General features: G+C 39.7%; 1 protein-coding gene across 2 annotated transcripts in view; it reads left to right on the top strand.

Moving 5' to 3' along the window:
• The window catches only part of ssh2a (slingshot protein phosphatase 2a), a 71,241-nt gene that overhangs the window by 14,365 nt on the left and 43,540 nt on the right, over window positions 1–13,336 (top strand). The window contains exon 1 of one of the 2 annotated variants that reach the window (XM_062068066.1): window positions 10,052–10,537. The exons of the other annotated variant lie outside the window; for it this stretch is intronic. Coding sequence (XP_061924050.1) covers window positions 10,416–10,537 — 122 coding nt within the window. The 5' untranslated portion in view covers window positions 10,052–10,415. Of the gene's footprint in view, window positions 1–10,051; window positions 10,538–13,336 lie in introns of those variants that run through there. 2 annotated transcript variants of the gene reach the window in all.

Genomic DNA, 13,336 nt, shown 5'->3' with positions numbered 1-13,336 from the left:
ATCGCGTTAATGGGGCGGCATGGCGTAGTGGGTAGAGCGCCCGTGTCAGAAACCTGAGGGCTGCAGGTTCGCTCCCCGCCTCTTACCATGCCGTTGTGTCCTTGGGCAGGACACTTCACCCTTGCCCCCGGTGCCACTCACACCGGTGAATGAATGTTGAATGAATGATAGGTGGTGGTCGGAGGGGCCGTAGGCGCAAATTGGCAGCCACGCTTCCGTCAGTCTACCCCAGGGCAGCTGTGGCTACGAAAATAGCTTACCACCACCAGGTGTGAATGAATGATGGGTTTTTAACATGTAAAGCGACTTTGGGTACTTAGAAAAGCGCTATATAAATCTCAGGTATTATTAATTTAGACAGCCCAAAATTTTCAAGTGTATTTATTTTCTTTTTCTTTTTTTTGCTTACGTTTTGTGGCCCGACATAACCCACCAACACTGATATCAATACTGTAGCTCATCATCAAAACCTTAATCCTGATGATTTTGGCTTGTAGCAGATGCATGATGATTGTTGTAACTGAGGTCAAAGGTCGGTTTGAGCTACCAAATCTACTAACTACAGATTAGTTTCTAATAAGAATTTTTTTTCAGATATGACTAAAAAAAAAATATTTTTGCTTTTGAATTGCTATCCTTCTAGGAGGCTGTAGATATCTAACACACTTTTAAAACAACAAAGGCATTTTGTCAGTGATCCCAAACATATTACATAAATTTCGTCTGCGTCATGTCTGTATTCTGCCTCACACTCCAGCGTGAACTTTGGTAGAGGTTCCCTCTCAGATTTCATTCATGCATATTTTGGACCCGCTCATACCCTCATGAGCCTCACAAGTCCACTGCCTGGTAAAATGTCAGGTTATGTAAATATTATGTACCGGTTAATGCACGCGAGCCCACCGAATGAGCCATTGTGTTGATTTTGTTCTCTAAAATATGTCTACAGTTGTTGGAATTAATGTACATTTTCACTGTGGATGTTTTGTGTGGCCAAGAAACCTTGATACTTAACGATCATATTAACTTAATGTTGTTTTTGTGCAATGCAAAAAGAAACAGAACTGAAAAAAAACTAAAACCTATTGGCCTTTTAGTGGTGTGCAGTCATTTGGGTGGGGCGGTCAACGTATTCAACCCTCCGCTCATTCACACACTGGGCTTGTTATTACACTGCACAAACTTAAACAAAGCCATTATATTTGTGAGGTCATTCTGAACAGTTGAAGCTAGTTGGTCACAGCATGGAACATCTTAACTGTCTCTCTGTTGAGAAACAGAGCATAAACTTATTTTTCCTCCCATTCCTTGAACTTGTTTTGCAAATAAACTATATCCAGCTCACCAAAAATCAATACACACATCTACTGTGAATATTGTTTTTAAACATGAAACAGTCACAATCTGCTGGAAACTGACAGGCAATTTCCGCGTGACTAATTACGAATGTCTCACATTCTGTATCTAATTAAGAAAGAAAGATGTTGCAGAGACATTAATTGCATTTCAAATTAAACAAATTATTGTTGTGCTATTTGCTCTGTGTTTACTGCACAGAAGAAGTTGATTCCAAGGTCAGTTATGCTAGAAAGAAATGTGCCAAACACACATACGCACACATTTCCGAAACATGGTGACATCACGCGTATGCACCTTTAATCCCGCCCCAGTCCCTTATACACTTATGTTTCACGTTATGTTAGGTAATACATCAGAACAGCAGCTGGTGAAATTATACCTACTCACATGCACATTGTATATATTCCCAACAGTGTCATTATTGTCCTCTTTCACTATTTGGTTCATATCTCACCATTTGTCCAGCATTGCTACACACTAACATGAGGTGCAGTCAGGGGGCCTGCTTGAGTGACCGCTAACGTGTATTACATAAGAGCCGTGGTCCAATTAACTTTGTGCTCCCCACCCTGCATATGGATCCAACTAGAGGTAAAAAAAAAATGTGGCCAGTAAAACAAATAGTGGATGTTATACTTCTTTGTATATTTTGTCCATTCACGATCTTTAAATGCTACTCTTATCTACGCTCCACATGCCATTAAGGTATAATGCCATTTAACTAAAATATAAAAAATGTGATGGTATTTTGTCAGTTATTTAGGCAATTGGTCAACTGGCAAAACTGATGAATGTTTGTTTTAGGACAAGGGGGCTGTCCCATTGCAGGGATATCATGTGACGTGGCACAGCTGTCACAAGAACGATACATCTGTTTCAAAACCCCGACCTGCAAGGTTTTTGTTCCCCACTCAAGAGAAGCGAAAAATGAAAAGTGAGCCAAACAGACTAGCTCTGCCTCCTTTTGCATATTCCAAAGTTTGCTAATGTATTTATTGAGTGGGATCAAGGGTTGTTGGGACCTGGTTCGATCAGACCAATTTCTGAAGGGGGATTGATTTGATTTTCTAAGCACGAAAAGGTGCCTTTGAGCAAGCAAACACAATGACATTGTCCCTGTCACTATAAAACTTTTTTTCTACACACCACAGAGTTTAGCATATATCTCCAGAACTCTAATTATCATACTTCCATAAACATTTTGCGATTGCGTTTTAGTTCCACAACATGTTGTGGAACTAAAGCACTTGATGAAAAAATGTATTTAACAAATTTGGGTGTGTCATCTTTTTTTGATCCACAATAATATAGACTGTTTGCTTGGATAAGTAACAAAAGGAAGAAGTACTTTTCTCAGTCTGTTTTAATTTCCTGTGCAGATTGTAGATAAAATAAGTACTTTCCGAAATTCGATCTTTCAAAGGCCTGTTGATGGTCATCCAGGATCAAAGTTATAAGTTACGTTGATGCAAACAAACACAGCAAGTTACAGTAGCAACTCCTGCTTTTGTAAGTCTGCCAGTTGAGCAAATATTCGCACACACCCAGAGTAGAGATGTTTAGACTCATCACACCTGCATTCTGTTTAACATGCAGTCGTCCTTGTATAATATTGGTAACTACATACACATACACACAGAGCCTTGTCATTCTGAATAATGTATTGTACAAACCGAGGTGCTAGGCCTGGAATGATACCTTTTGGAGGACGCTAGATTGTCCCACAAATTATTGCTGGTAAAGGATATTAGTATCAGCACCAAATTAAGCACTAAAGAATGTACAATATATAACGATAATAATGTAAGTACCCTTTCAAATGCAATCAGCTTTTATTCATCATTAGTATGTTTTACCATTGTAATTGAGGAGTCAGTAACTTTTAATTATCCGACATAAGTAAACAAACAACAACTAATAAAATGGACTCTCAATTTCCGTTTGCAAAAGTTGCACTTGAATAAATACTGAATATCATGAAGAGCAGTTTTTTCACTGTTAAAAGTGATTGGTCAGGTTGTGTGTCTTTTTGTCTTTTTTTTTTTGCCATCACTTTCCAGAAAACTAAGCTTGTTAGTTCGTGATGATGGTCTCATCTTGCTCATTCTGTTTGAAGTCGAAATATTCCCACCCCGGCACATTTGGTTTTGCAATCATCTTTTGTTCCTTCTACATTTTGTTACCTTGCAGTGCTTCTCACGACCCACTAGCAAGGCTGTTTGTGCTTCCTGTAAAAGAAGTAAGCTCGCGGCCCTGCCTCTACCAACAGAGACAAAGAGTGGATGACTGAGGAGAGGGTTCACGCCGTTCATTTAATTCTGCTTTTGAACAAATGCGCTCGGGTGCTGAGAGTGATGCACAGAGTGAACCCTCTTGCGCCCTGTTTGGAAGCACCAGACAAAGAAAACAAACACACGCGGACATGGAAAAATTAGCAAGTTAATTTTCATTTATCGTTTGATTTATTGATTATTGACCCAGGTGTGCTGGTGGGCTCATATTTTAATTCATAGTGGATTTCAAACTTATGACCCTCCATTACATAAAGCCCCACTTAAGAACTTTCAGTTTAGGTTGATTGAGGCGCCAGTGGACCAAAACGGTAGTGTTTTGCTCGGAGGAAGACCACATTTCCTTGAGGACTAGCGCATATAGCATCAAACTGACACAATAATACCACAATGATTCAGTATTACTGATGTTTCCACAATAGAAACCTAAATATTTTACTCAAACTTTATATTTGCAGTTTGCAGTTATCGCATTGTTTTTTTTTATACAGTACTTTTGAGTTTGTTGCGTGGCTGGTCGTGTCAGTGTAGAACTGCAAACTATCACGCTGGTGGCCATTTATTGCTACCACGCAAATTTCCAATAGCTAACATTGACCTTATAATTTTTAATTAAGCATCGAAAGTCCCTTACAAGTTTAGCAGAAACAGAGCTAAGGCGGCATCGGCCGAAAATCCTTCCTCATCTTTGAGCTCACGCCAGCGAGTGAAAGCCGAGCCAAATTTGATCCTTAATTGTTCTTTTATCTGGGTTATAGCCTCCCTTTTTCTTTTTGCCTCCTCAGACAAAACTTTTTGTTTCTTTGGTTGTTTTGTAGCTTTTGCCATGATAGCAGTAATTGCACGAAGGCATTCTTCTTCTTTTAGTTTTTTGGCGGCACGTGGGCGTTCGTATCGACTTTCGTTTTTTTAACAAATAGGAAAAGGGGAAGTGACATATGCCGTAAAGCAAGTCAGCACATTTGTATTTTTTTTTGTGGCAGGGTTCCTGCCACCCTCCTCAAAGTTGCTAAGTGCCATTGAAAGCGATAAGACCCCCTTAGGCCATGACAGAGGTATCATTAAACTATTTGTAGGTCGATTTATCATCCCAAAAGTTATGAGAATATTTTATAAAGGTTGGTTACTTACTTAGTGCTGCTTTAAATTAAGTTCTTACAGATTGATTCACGTTGACCAAAAATACCTAATTCATGATAAGCAGCAAATTTAAACCCCCTTTTTCACCAAATGTTTAGAAACATATGTTATTCGTAATTGTAAAAACGCCCAGAATTTTACAATGTTATGATCGCACCAATTCTTGCGAATTCAAAAAATGCCTGCAAATTATGTGCTGTGTTGAAATTTTCCCCAATCACCGCAGCCTCCCGAAAAATGTGGGGCAATTGTCCTTGTTATCACCAATCAAATTTGTCCCTAAGTAGCTTCTCAAACACAAACGTCAACAGCAGGCAAAAAGGCAGGCTGTTTCACACAGACAGCCAAGAACGTTGGGGCAATAACATATTGACAATGTCTTTTATAGGTGTATGTGCATAGACAGTCAATAATAAAAGTTTTATTACAGTATATGTTTTCAAGGGATAATACATAAAATAGAGCAGGGACGTACTTCACCGTAGCAAGTGTCATTTCTCAAGTATGTCTCATGCGATTATTAAATGTTTGCTTTGTTTAGTAATCTTTAGCAAAAGATGCTGTGATCACAATTTTATGGCAACAAACACCAATAAACACAGCAGCTTCTATTTCATTTTTTTGAGAAAGCTCCTTAGAAACCAGGCATTTAAGGCAGCACAATCTGAGAACAAGGCCCATAAAGTCCTGGGGGCATTATTTGTGGTCATTGCAACTAAAAAGGTACCTTTGGTCCATTGTGTCTTACATTTGCACAGCAGCAATGTCCCCGGAATATTCATGTCAATCAGGCTGACAACAACACAGAAGCAATGCTCATGATTGGACTATACCAAGGCAGTGAAATAAAACCCTCAATGTACAGTAGTCACCCAATCTGATATGTTCAGCATTGCAAATGCCATCAAAAGTTTACTGGGTACTTTTTTGATGAGCTGCACCAAAGACTTTATTTTGGCCCTGAAAAATTATCAGTAACCGAATTGTGAACCTGTTCCTGTTTCTATGGTAAAGGTCCTGAGGTGGAAAAGGGGCTTAAGAATTTTAGGCTCCAGCTTCAGCTCTTTGATCTCCTTTTGTCTGTTCCTTTTTCTCAGATTCCTGTTGTATAAATTTTCCACAGTTCAGCATCACAACATCAAAACAACCGCCCTCTCTTGTTACCAGCCCGCAATCCAGGTTCCCACCAAAAGGCCAGTTCATTTGACCACGCTAAACGGAACCTCATGACTAAAGCATCAGAGCAGCTGTGTGCGAGCATGAGAAAGCGAACCTTCATTGTGATGCAACAGTTGTTCATAGGAAGGTGAGACAAGGTTGAGTGTAGTGTGACGGCAGCAGTGCAGGTGTTGGTGTGTTTGTGATGTAATCAGTTTGGCGCTGAGCAGGACACATGTCCAGTCCAGGTTTCAATATCCACATTCCTCATGACTTATCAAGGTTGACATTTTGCAAACACTTTAAGTAATATAGGTACAATAGAAACAGTGTTTAATAGATTATAGTATCTGTTTGTATTAGTTATGCTTTTCCTGATTTATTCTATATTTTAAATGGTGAGAGCTCTCAGGAAGGAGGTTTAGGGCTTCTTTGTTTCTATAAGAAACCGTTACTAGACTTAGTCTGATTTTTGCATTGACTGAATGAATAAATAATCTATTACATGCTCTGTGAATGTGTAAGAAAATGCATGGCTTCCAAAGGCCACAGTTGTTTTTAACATTTCATAACAAAGTCAAGCAGAACTAATGCTTAAAATGCTCAATTCTCATAAACAATTATCCATTTCAGAGAGATGACATAACATTCACGTTGAGACCTGGATTACACAATTGAGTAAAAAGTGTGTAAGCCAAAAGGATTGTTGGGTGAGTGGAAACAGATGAGGCTTGCGTGCATGGCACTATGTGATGTGTTTTGTTTTATCCAATTTAAGTAAAAGTCAATTCATGCAAAAATAAAATGATTCAGTTCAATTAAACTAATTATTTATATTACTACATTACAAGTAGCTATTCTAACATAGAGACTAGCATTTGACACAATATATTTAATCCAATAAAGGGAGAAAAATAATAGTCATATGATGGAATAATTAAACTAGTTGAGACAGAATCAAGCTGCTCTAGGAAGCAATTATTCTTCAATTTTACACAGTCTGTTAGAAACAACAAACTTTTTAAAATTAGTCCAACAGTCGGACCACATGCTGGTGAAAATATGAGGTGGTTGTTTTTACGCTGTTTCAAATTGTTGACAGGTTGTATTGTGTTAAAGATGTCTTCGTTGTTGCAAGATAAACAACATTTTTATGAGCTAATAAAATAATGTTAAACAACCTTTTTTTTTTAATTGAGCCAGTTAGTTTAAACCATGTGTTCTGGCTTAATTTGAAAGTTAATTCCCCTACCAAGACCTCCTTGACAAGACGAGTTCATGATCATCTCTAATTGAGTCACATTCCACTGCATCAGTCAGCCTAGTGTGGTTGACTCTTGCGCCCTCTTTCACATGTGGTTTGTTCCTTATGTAACACAAGCACAAGATTTGGGTATGGAGAAGATACAAGTCATCTCAGGGGCAAACCAAAAGCTCATGCAGATTAAACTGCTTCTATTACATTAGCTTGTAACAAGCAGTTAATTGACCCTGCAGGACCTCGATACGAACAGAATTCTCAGGACAAGATTTTCATTACACAGTGTTTATTGTTATTTCCCTTGGGATTTTTCTGGCCATTTCCTGACAAACCTAGAGATTTACAAAAATGTATTTATTTTTTTTCACGTATAACAGATCTTCCTCAGCATAAACTCAGCTTTGGAAAACTGCAGCCAGGAACACTTTACAAAGTGCTGTCTTCAGTGTTGGGTGTAGACAGGTGTAAGGGAGGCTTGCCAGTGTGGCTGCGCCAAGTGTATGTTGGTAAACCTCACTCCCTGACAACCTTAGTAGCAGTGCTGGTTACTGAATTGATACCCAGGCTTTTAGCTTGGTAGCTCGCGCTCTCGTCTCTTATGGTGGACGACTCATGTTTCAGTCCTGGGCAGAAAAGAAAGCAGGGACTGAACCAGGCATGGAATCTGCACCATAATCTCAAGTATTTACTCTTCATTTAACATTAATGGGCCTCAGAAGCAAATCTATAGCATAACTATGTCAGCTGCAGTGCTAACATGTTAGTAACATTTTAGGTTAGCCTATTCGCTCAAGAAAATGTACATTTGTTCAAAATTATATATTTTACAGCTTCTAAGTCTGTCCTCTTTGAATTTATGGAATTATATCCAGGACTGTCTCTTTTAGCCCAGGGGTGGGTCAGAGTCGTTAGTCTATGATGAAGGTGTGTTTACGTTTTTGACTTAACCAAAACCCAGACCTTCAAAAGTGAAGTTGAGCGCCTCTTCTCTCGAAAGTGGTGCAATTAAATGAAGGAGATAAAAAATGTTTTTCACATTTAGTGGTTGTTAACAGGCCCTAGAACAGTATGATCGGCCAAGTGCAGTGATTTGCTATTATTTTTTAACTAACTAGGACTGACATGTTTCATTTGAGAAGTACTGGCTTTGTGTGAGTACGGCCATAGAGTATATCATGTTGATAAAATGTTGTTTTAAATCACAAAAAGCTTTCCAGCCCCTCAACATTTTGTATTTTATGTCACTAGTAGGGTTGTCAAAAGTATTGTTACTTTAATACCAAGTCGATATTAACACGGCAAAAATAAATCGATATATGTATTTTTCAGCATCGTCAGTACTAAATACTGCAGAACACTTTTTCCCAGGCGAAATGCATCAATTCACTGAGTCAGCGCTGAAGAAGAAAAAAAAAAAAGCCAGTGAGGAAGGAAGGTAAAGTGTGGCCTGAGCGCCATTAAATTTGTGGTATCATCCAAAACTAATAAGGCATCCAAACAACAGAAGAATGCCTGCTCAGTGGCCTTGTGGTTAGAGTGTCTTCCCAGAGATCGGTAGGTCGTAAGTTCAAACCCCGGCCAAGTCATACCAAAGACTATAAAAATGGGACCCATTACCTCCCTGCTTGGCACTCAGCATCAAGGGTTGGAATTGGGGGTTAAATCACCAAAATGATTCCTGAGCGCGGCCACCGCTGCTGCTCACTGCTCCCCTCCCCTGCCCTTTGAACAAGGAAATGGGTCAAATGCAGAGGGTAATTTCACCACACCTAGTGTGTGTGTGTGACTTATCAGTGGTACTTTAATAATAAGGGATTATTAAATTTTAACAGTAGAGTAGATAAAACATGGTAAAAGAGAAAGTAAGCAGATATTAACAGTAAATGAACAAGTAGATTAATAATCAATTTTCCGCTACTTGTCTTTAATAATTTTGACAAAATAATCAAATGATAAATGATACAGTACGTTACTGCATATGTCTAAATTAGGAACCTTTGTTTGTCTACTTACTACTAACAGAAAAGTTGTCTTTTCACTATTTTATTTAAGGAAAAACTTGCAATAAGAAACATGTTTAATGTACCATAAGATTTTTTGTTAAAAAAATGTTGTGGTCCCCTTTATTTAGAAAAGTACCGAAAAGTATCGAAATACATTTTAGTCCCGGTACCAAAATATTGGTATCGGGACAACATTAGTGACCGCCCTGAAATCGGTAGGTTGTGAGTTCAAACCCTGGCCGAGTCATACCAAAGACTATAAAAATGGGACCCATTACCTCCCTGCTTGGCACTCAGCATCAAGGGTTGGAATTGGGGGTTAAATCACCAAAAATAAATCCCCGGGCGCCCACTGCTCCCCTCACCTCCCAGGGGGTGATAAGGGTGATGGGTCAAATGCAGAGAATAATTTCGCCACACCTAGTGTGTGTGTGACAATCATTGGTACTTTAACTTTAACAACACTGTTCACTAGGGTCCCAAGTGCATGTATATTGCACTGAGATAGTATTGCTATTTATAGCAAACCATGTTGTGACTTGACAGTCAAAACACTAGAGCGGGTAAATAAACAGAAACACTCTTCCAGGCAGAGAGGAGCATGTAAACAGCAAGATCACCTGCCCGCGCAATGTCTGGCCCGATAACTGACCCCCAGCTGGTGTACTTGAAGAATTGGAGCTTTTTGCCAAGCTGGTTGCTCCTCCTCCGACCTCTCATTGGCTCTACCCCGCTACTCCCGCCTATGTCGTGCTGTCATTGGCTCCCAGCTGGTCGTCCCGCCCTCTTTTACCATTGGCTCTCCCACGGTACCTACAAAGTACGTGTCGAGCTGCTTTCTCCCTCCTATGACTGGAAGTGAGTCTGACCCGTCATTTGTTCACTCAGTACTGTACTGGCCGGCGACGGTACCAGCTCGGTCTCATGACTGTAAAGCATGTCCCGGTTCTAGAACGACAACTTGTTCAACTTTTTGTCCGCCATTAGATAGTATGAGTGTAGTGTGATAAACTTCTAAAACAGGCTTTTTTTTGGTTTTTGTTTTCACCGAGTAGCGCACTGTTGTTTAGGTCCGTAGCCTCTTTACTACCATGGCGGAGTCCACGCGTGTGTGAGCGCACTAAAGTTTCGTCTCGTACGGAGAACACCTGCCGTATCCCCGGCTCCCATCCCTGCTTGTTTGTGCTGCACTCACCCGCCGACATGACCCTCGGCGCGGTGTCCGACAGCTCGTCGGCGGTCGGCTTTTGCTCATGCTGCGGGGCGAAGATGGTGCCTTACTTCAGCGACGACGCGGTGGTGTCCAATAATCAAATCAACCAGCTGTAAGTCTTTTCTTCAGTGACAAAATTAAGACTTTTTTCGTTTTCTGCGTGTTTCATTATGCATAAATGTATCAAATCAAAATTTTTGAATGAATGCACAGAACGTAAATGACATGTTGGGTCTTGGTGAACCAGATACCATGAATTGATTAACGTGGACCCCGACTTAAACAAGTTGAAAAACTTATTCGGGTGTTACCATTTAGTGGTCAATTGTACGGAATATGTACTGTACTGTGCAATCTACTATTAAAGTTCCAATCAATCAATACATACAGTATGTAGAAGTTTTACAATACAAGTGCTGTTAAGTACTTCCTGGTGATGTACGCAGCCAGGATCTTACTCATCATCATCACCATCACTGCTGTTTGACCTTATTGAGACATTCTGTACAGAGCCGCCATGAGTCATTTAACTTTTTTACTGGTCTACACATGTGGCATTGTTTCATTGATGTCAGATGATCTGGGATGCTATTGGGCAGTGGTGTAAATCTTTGGGCACCCTACGATTCAGAATCAGAATTCACCTAACGATTCATGCCGATCCTTGAGATGACAATTAGATTCTGAATCAGTTCTCGATTCAACAGGATTCTCGATTCAAACTGATTCTCGCAATGTATAATTTGTTCTAATAAGTACAATGGTATAATAATAAGTATAATAACAGGCGTGGTGGTTAGGGTGTCCGTCCTGAGATTGGTAGGTCGTGAGTTCAAACCCCGGCCGAGTCATACCAAAGACTATGAAAATGGGACCCATTACGTCCCTGCTCAGCACTCAGCATCAAGGGTTTGGATTGGGGGTTAAATCACCAAAATGATTCCCGAGCGCGGCCACCGCTGCTGCTCCCTGCTCCCTGCTCCCCTCGCCTCCCAGAGGGTTGAACAAGGGGATGGATCAAATGCAGAGGGTAATTTCACCATACCTAGTGTGTGTGTGACTATCAGTGGTACTTTACTTTATAATGAAACTTTTCCAGAACAGATTACAGGTTAGAAAATCTTATTCTGGTTGCATAGATAAGGCCTAAAATTGTCTTATTATAAATTGATTCTTATTTGATTTTTTTATTTGTTTATCCATTTCTGAACATTATGAATCAATTCAGAATCAGGATAAATATAAATTGCGATTCAGAAGTGAACGATTGTCTTCTGCACCCTTACTATTTGGGCATGTTTGCTCACAATTGGATATGTTTTTACTGTACAGTATGGCTATTTCAATTGTCTTAGGAGACATATTTCCAGAAAGCTAAGGCCTGGAGTTATTCTCAAACTGTGGTGCACGTACCACTAGTGGTACGAGGGCTCAATCTCGTGGTGCTTCAAAGAAGTCTGTAAATATGTACTGTGTACTGTGCCATTGTTGGTTCTGTTTGTGCATTGGGTGTAATGTTACAGTGGCCACAATATTAAATATACTTGTTGGAGAACCACTGCACTATAGTATTTGTATAGCGCCGGCGTCCTCTGCAGTGGATATTTGATTTTTGTGTATCTAATTTTTCAGAGTTACGGAATTTGGAAAACAATAGCCTTCTCTATTCTACAGGAGTGCTGTGCCGTTTATGGAAATCTGTTGCAAAACTCTTTAAAGTTTTTCAAACTGACTCGTGGGCCTGTATAGTCTCATTCATGGGCCAGATTTCGCCCATGGGTTACCAGTTGAATAACCTTGTTTGTTGTACAGCATAAGTATTGTACTAAGATCACTTAATGTAAAATTATACAAATGATTTAGTTCTTTCTTCTCCAACTTTACATAGCACAAATGTTTTGTTGATTTCTCAAGACATCTAAATTCAATGTGAAATAGTGAAAAACAGGTGTGCTGTGTTTACAGCATATTTGTTGAGGCATAGGTTTTAGACTGGATGGTGATGTGTGGTCGATAGGTTTCTCATGTCAATATTATGACTTAAACAGCACATGATTGAAGTTAATTCTACATTCTGATTTGCTTAAATGCAAGTGCTTCTGTGCTCAGATTTAATTGGCAACTGTCAGCAAAATAGTCATTTAGCAGTATGTTAATTTGTTGTTCTACATTAGAAGGGGATCCTTGTTCAAAAGCACCCGATAAGTAGCCCCAAAATAGACTAACATTTTTCTAGTTAACACATTTTGGACAAATCTACTGCAAATAGCAATTATATTGCATCTCATTACAGTAGGGATGCCCAAAAGTTTTGCCTCCAAGGACCAAAGTAAAGATTTGTCAATCGGCCATGGGCTAATCACAGCGATTTTAAGCGTGCAGCAGTGCCATGAGTGAGGAGTCTAGCCCCATACCGCTATAAACAGCATATAAGGTAGTGTAGATCGCTATGGTTAATAGCCAGCGACTAGTTAGCTCTGGTGACACGCGATCAATGATTGTGTGCTTGAAACAAGTCCGTATGAATATGCATTTAAATTTGGGAAGTCACCCTTTGGCGGGCCAAATAAAATGACTCGGCGGTCCAAATTGGACCCCTGTATCACCCTTTGGGCACCACTGCATTAGAATGTCACAGCGTACCAAATAAGTCATGAATGTAATCAATATAAAAACTGACCTGTTAAATTTATTTTACAAAAGGAAGAAAGTCAAGGGTTGGAATTACTTTAATTCAATTCAAGGAGGATGAAATGAACTCCACCCACTTTTCCAGTAAAACGATTTTGTGGCTTTACGGTCTGTGTTTGGTTGTGCGGTGTTTCATAACATTTTCTTGCAGTCAGCAGTTGGCAGAGTTCTGCGTGAGAAAAGGTCTCCTGTTGTGTTTGGGGAAGTTGAGGGCAGCCTT

Source organism: Entelurus aequoreus, linkage group LG13 (assembly GCF_033978785.1).
Source record: "Entelurus aequoreus isolate RoL-2023_Sb linkage group LG13, RoL_Eaeq_v1.1, whole genome shotgun sequence".
Classification (NCBI taxonomy): Eukaryota; Metazoa; Chordata; class Actinopteri; order Syngnathiformes; family Syngnathidae; genus Entelurus; species Entelurus aequoreus.
This window is presented reverse-complemented; position numbering and strand designations above follow the sequence as displayed.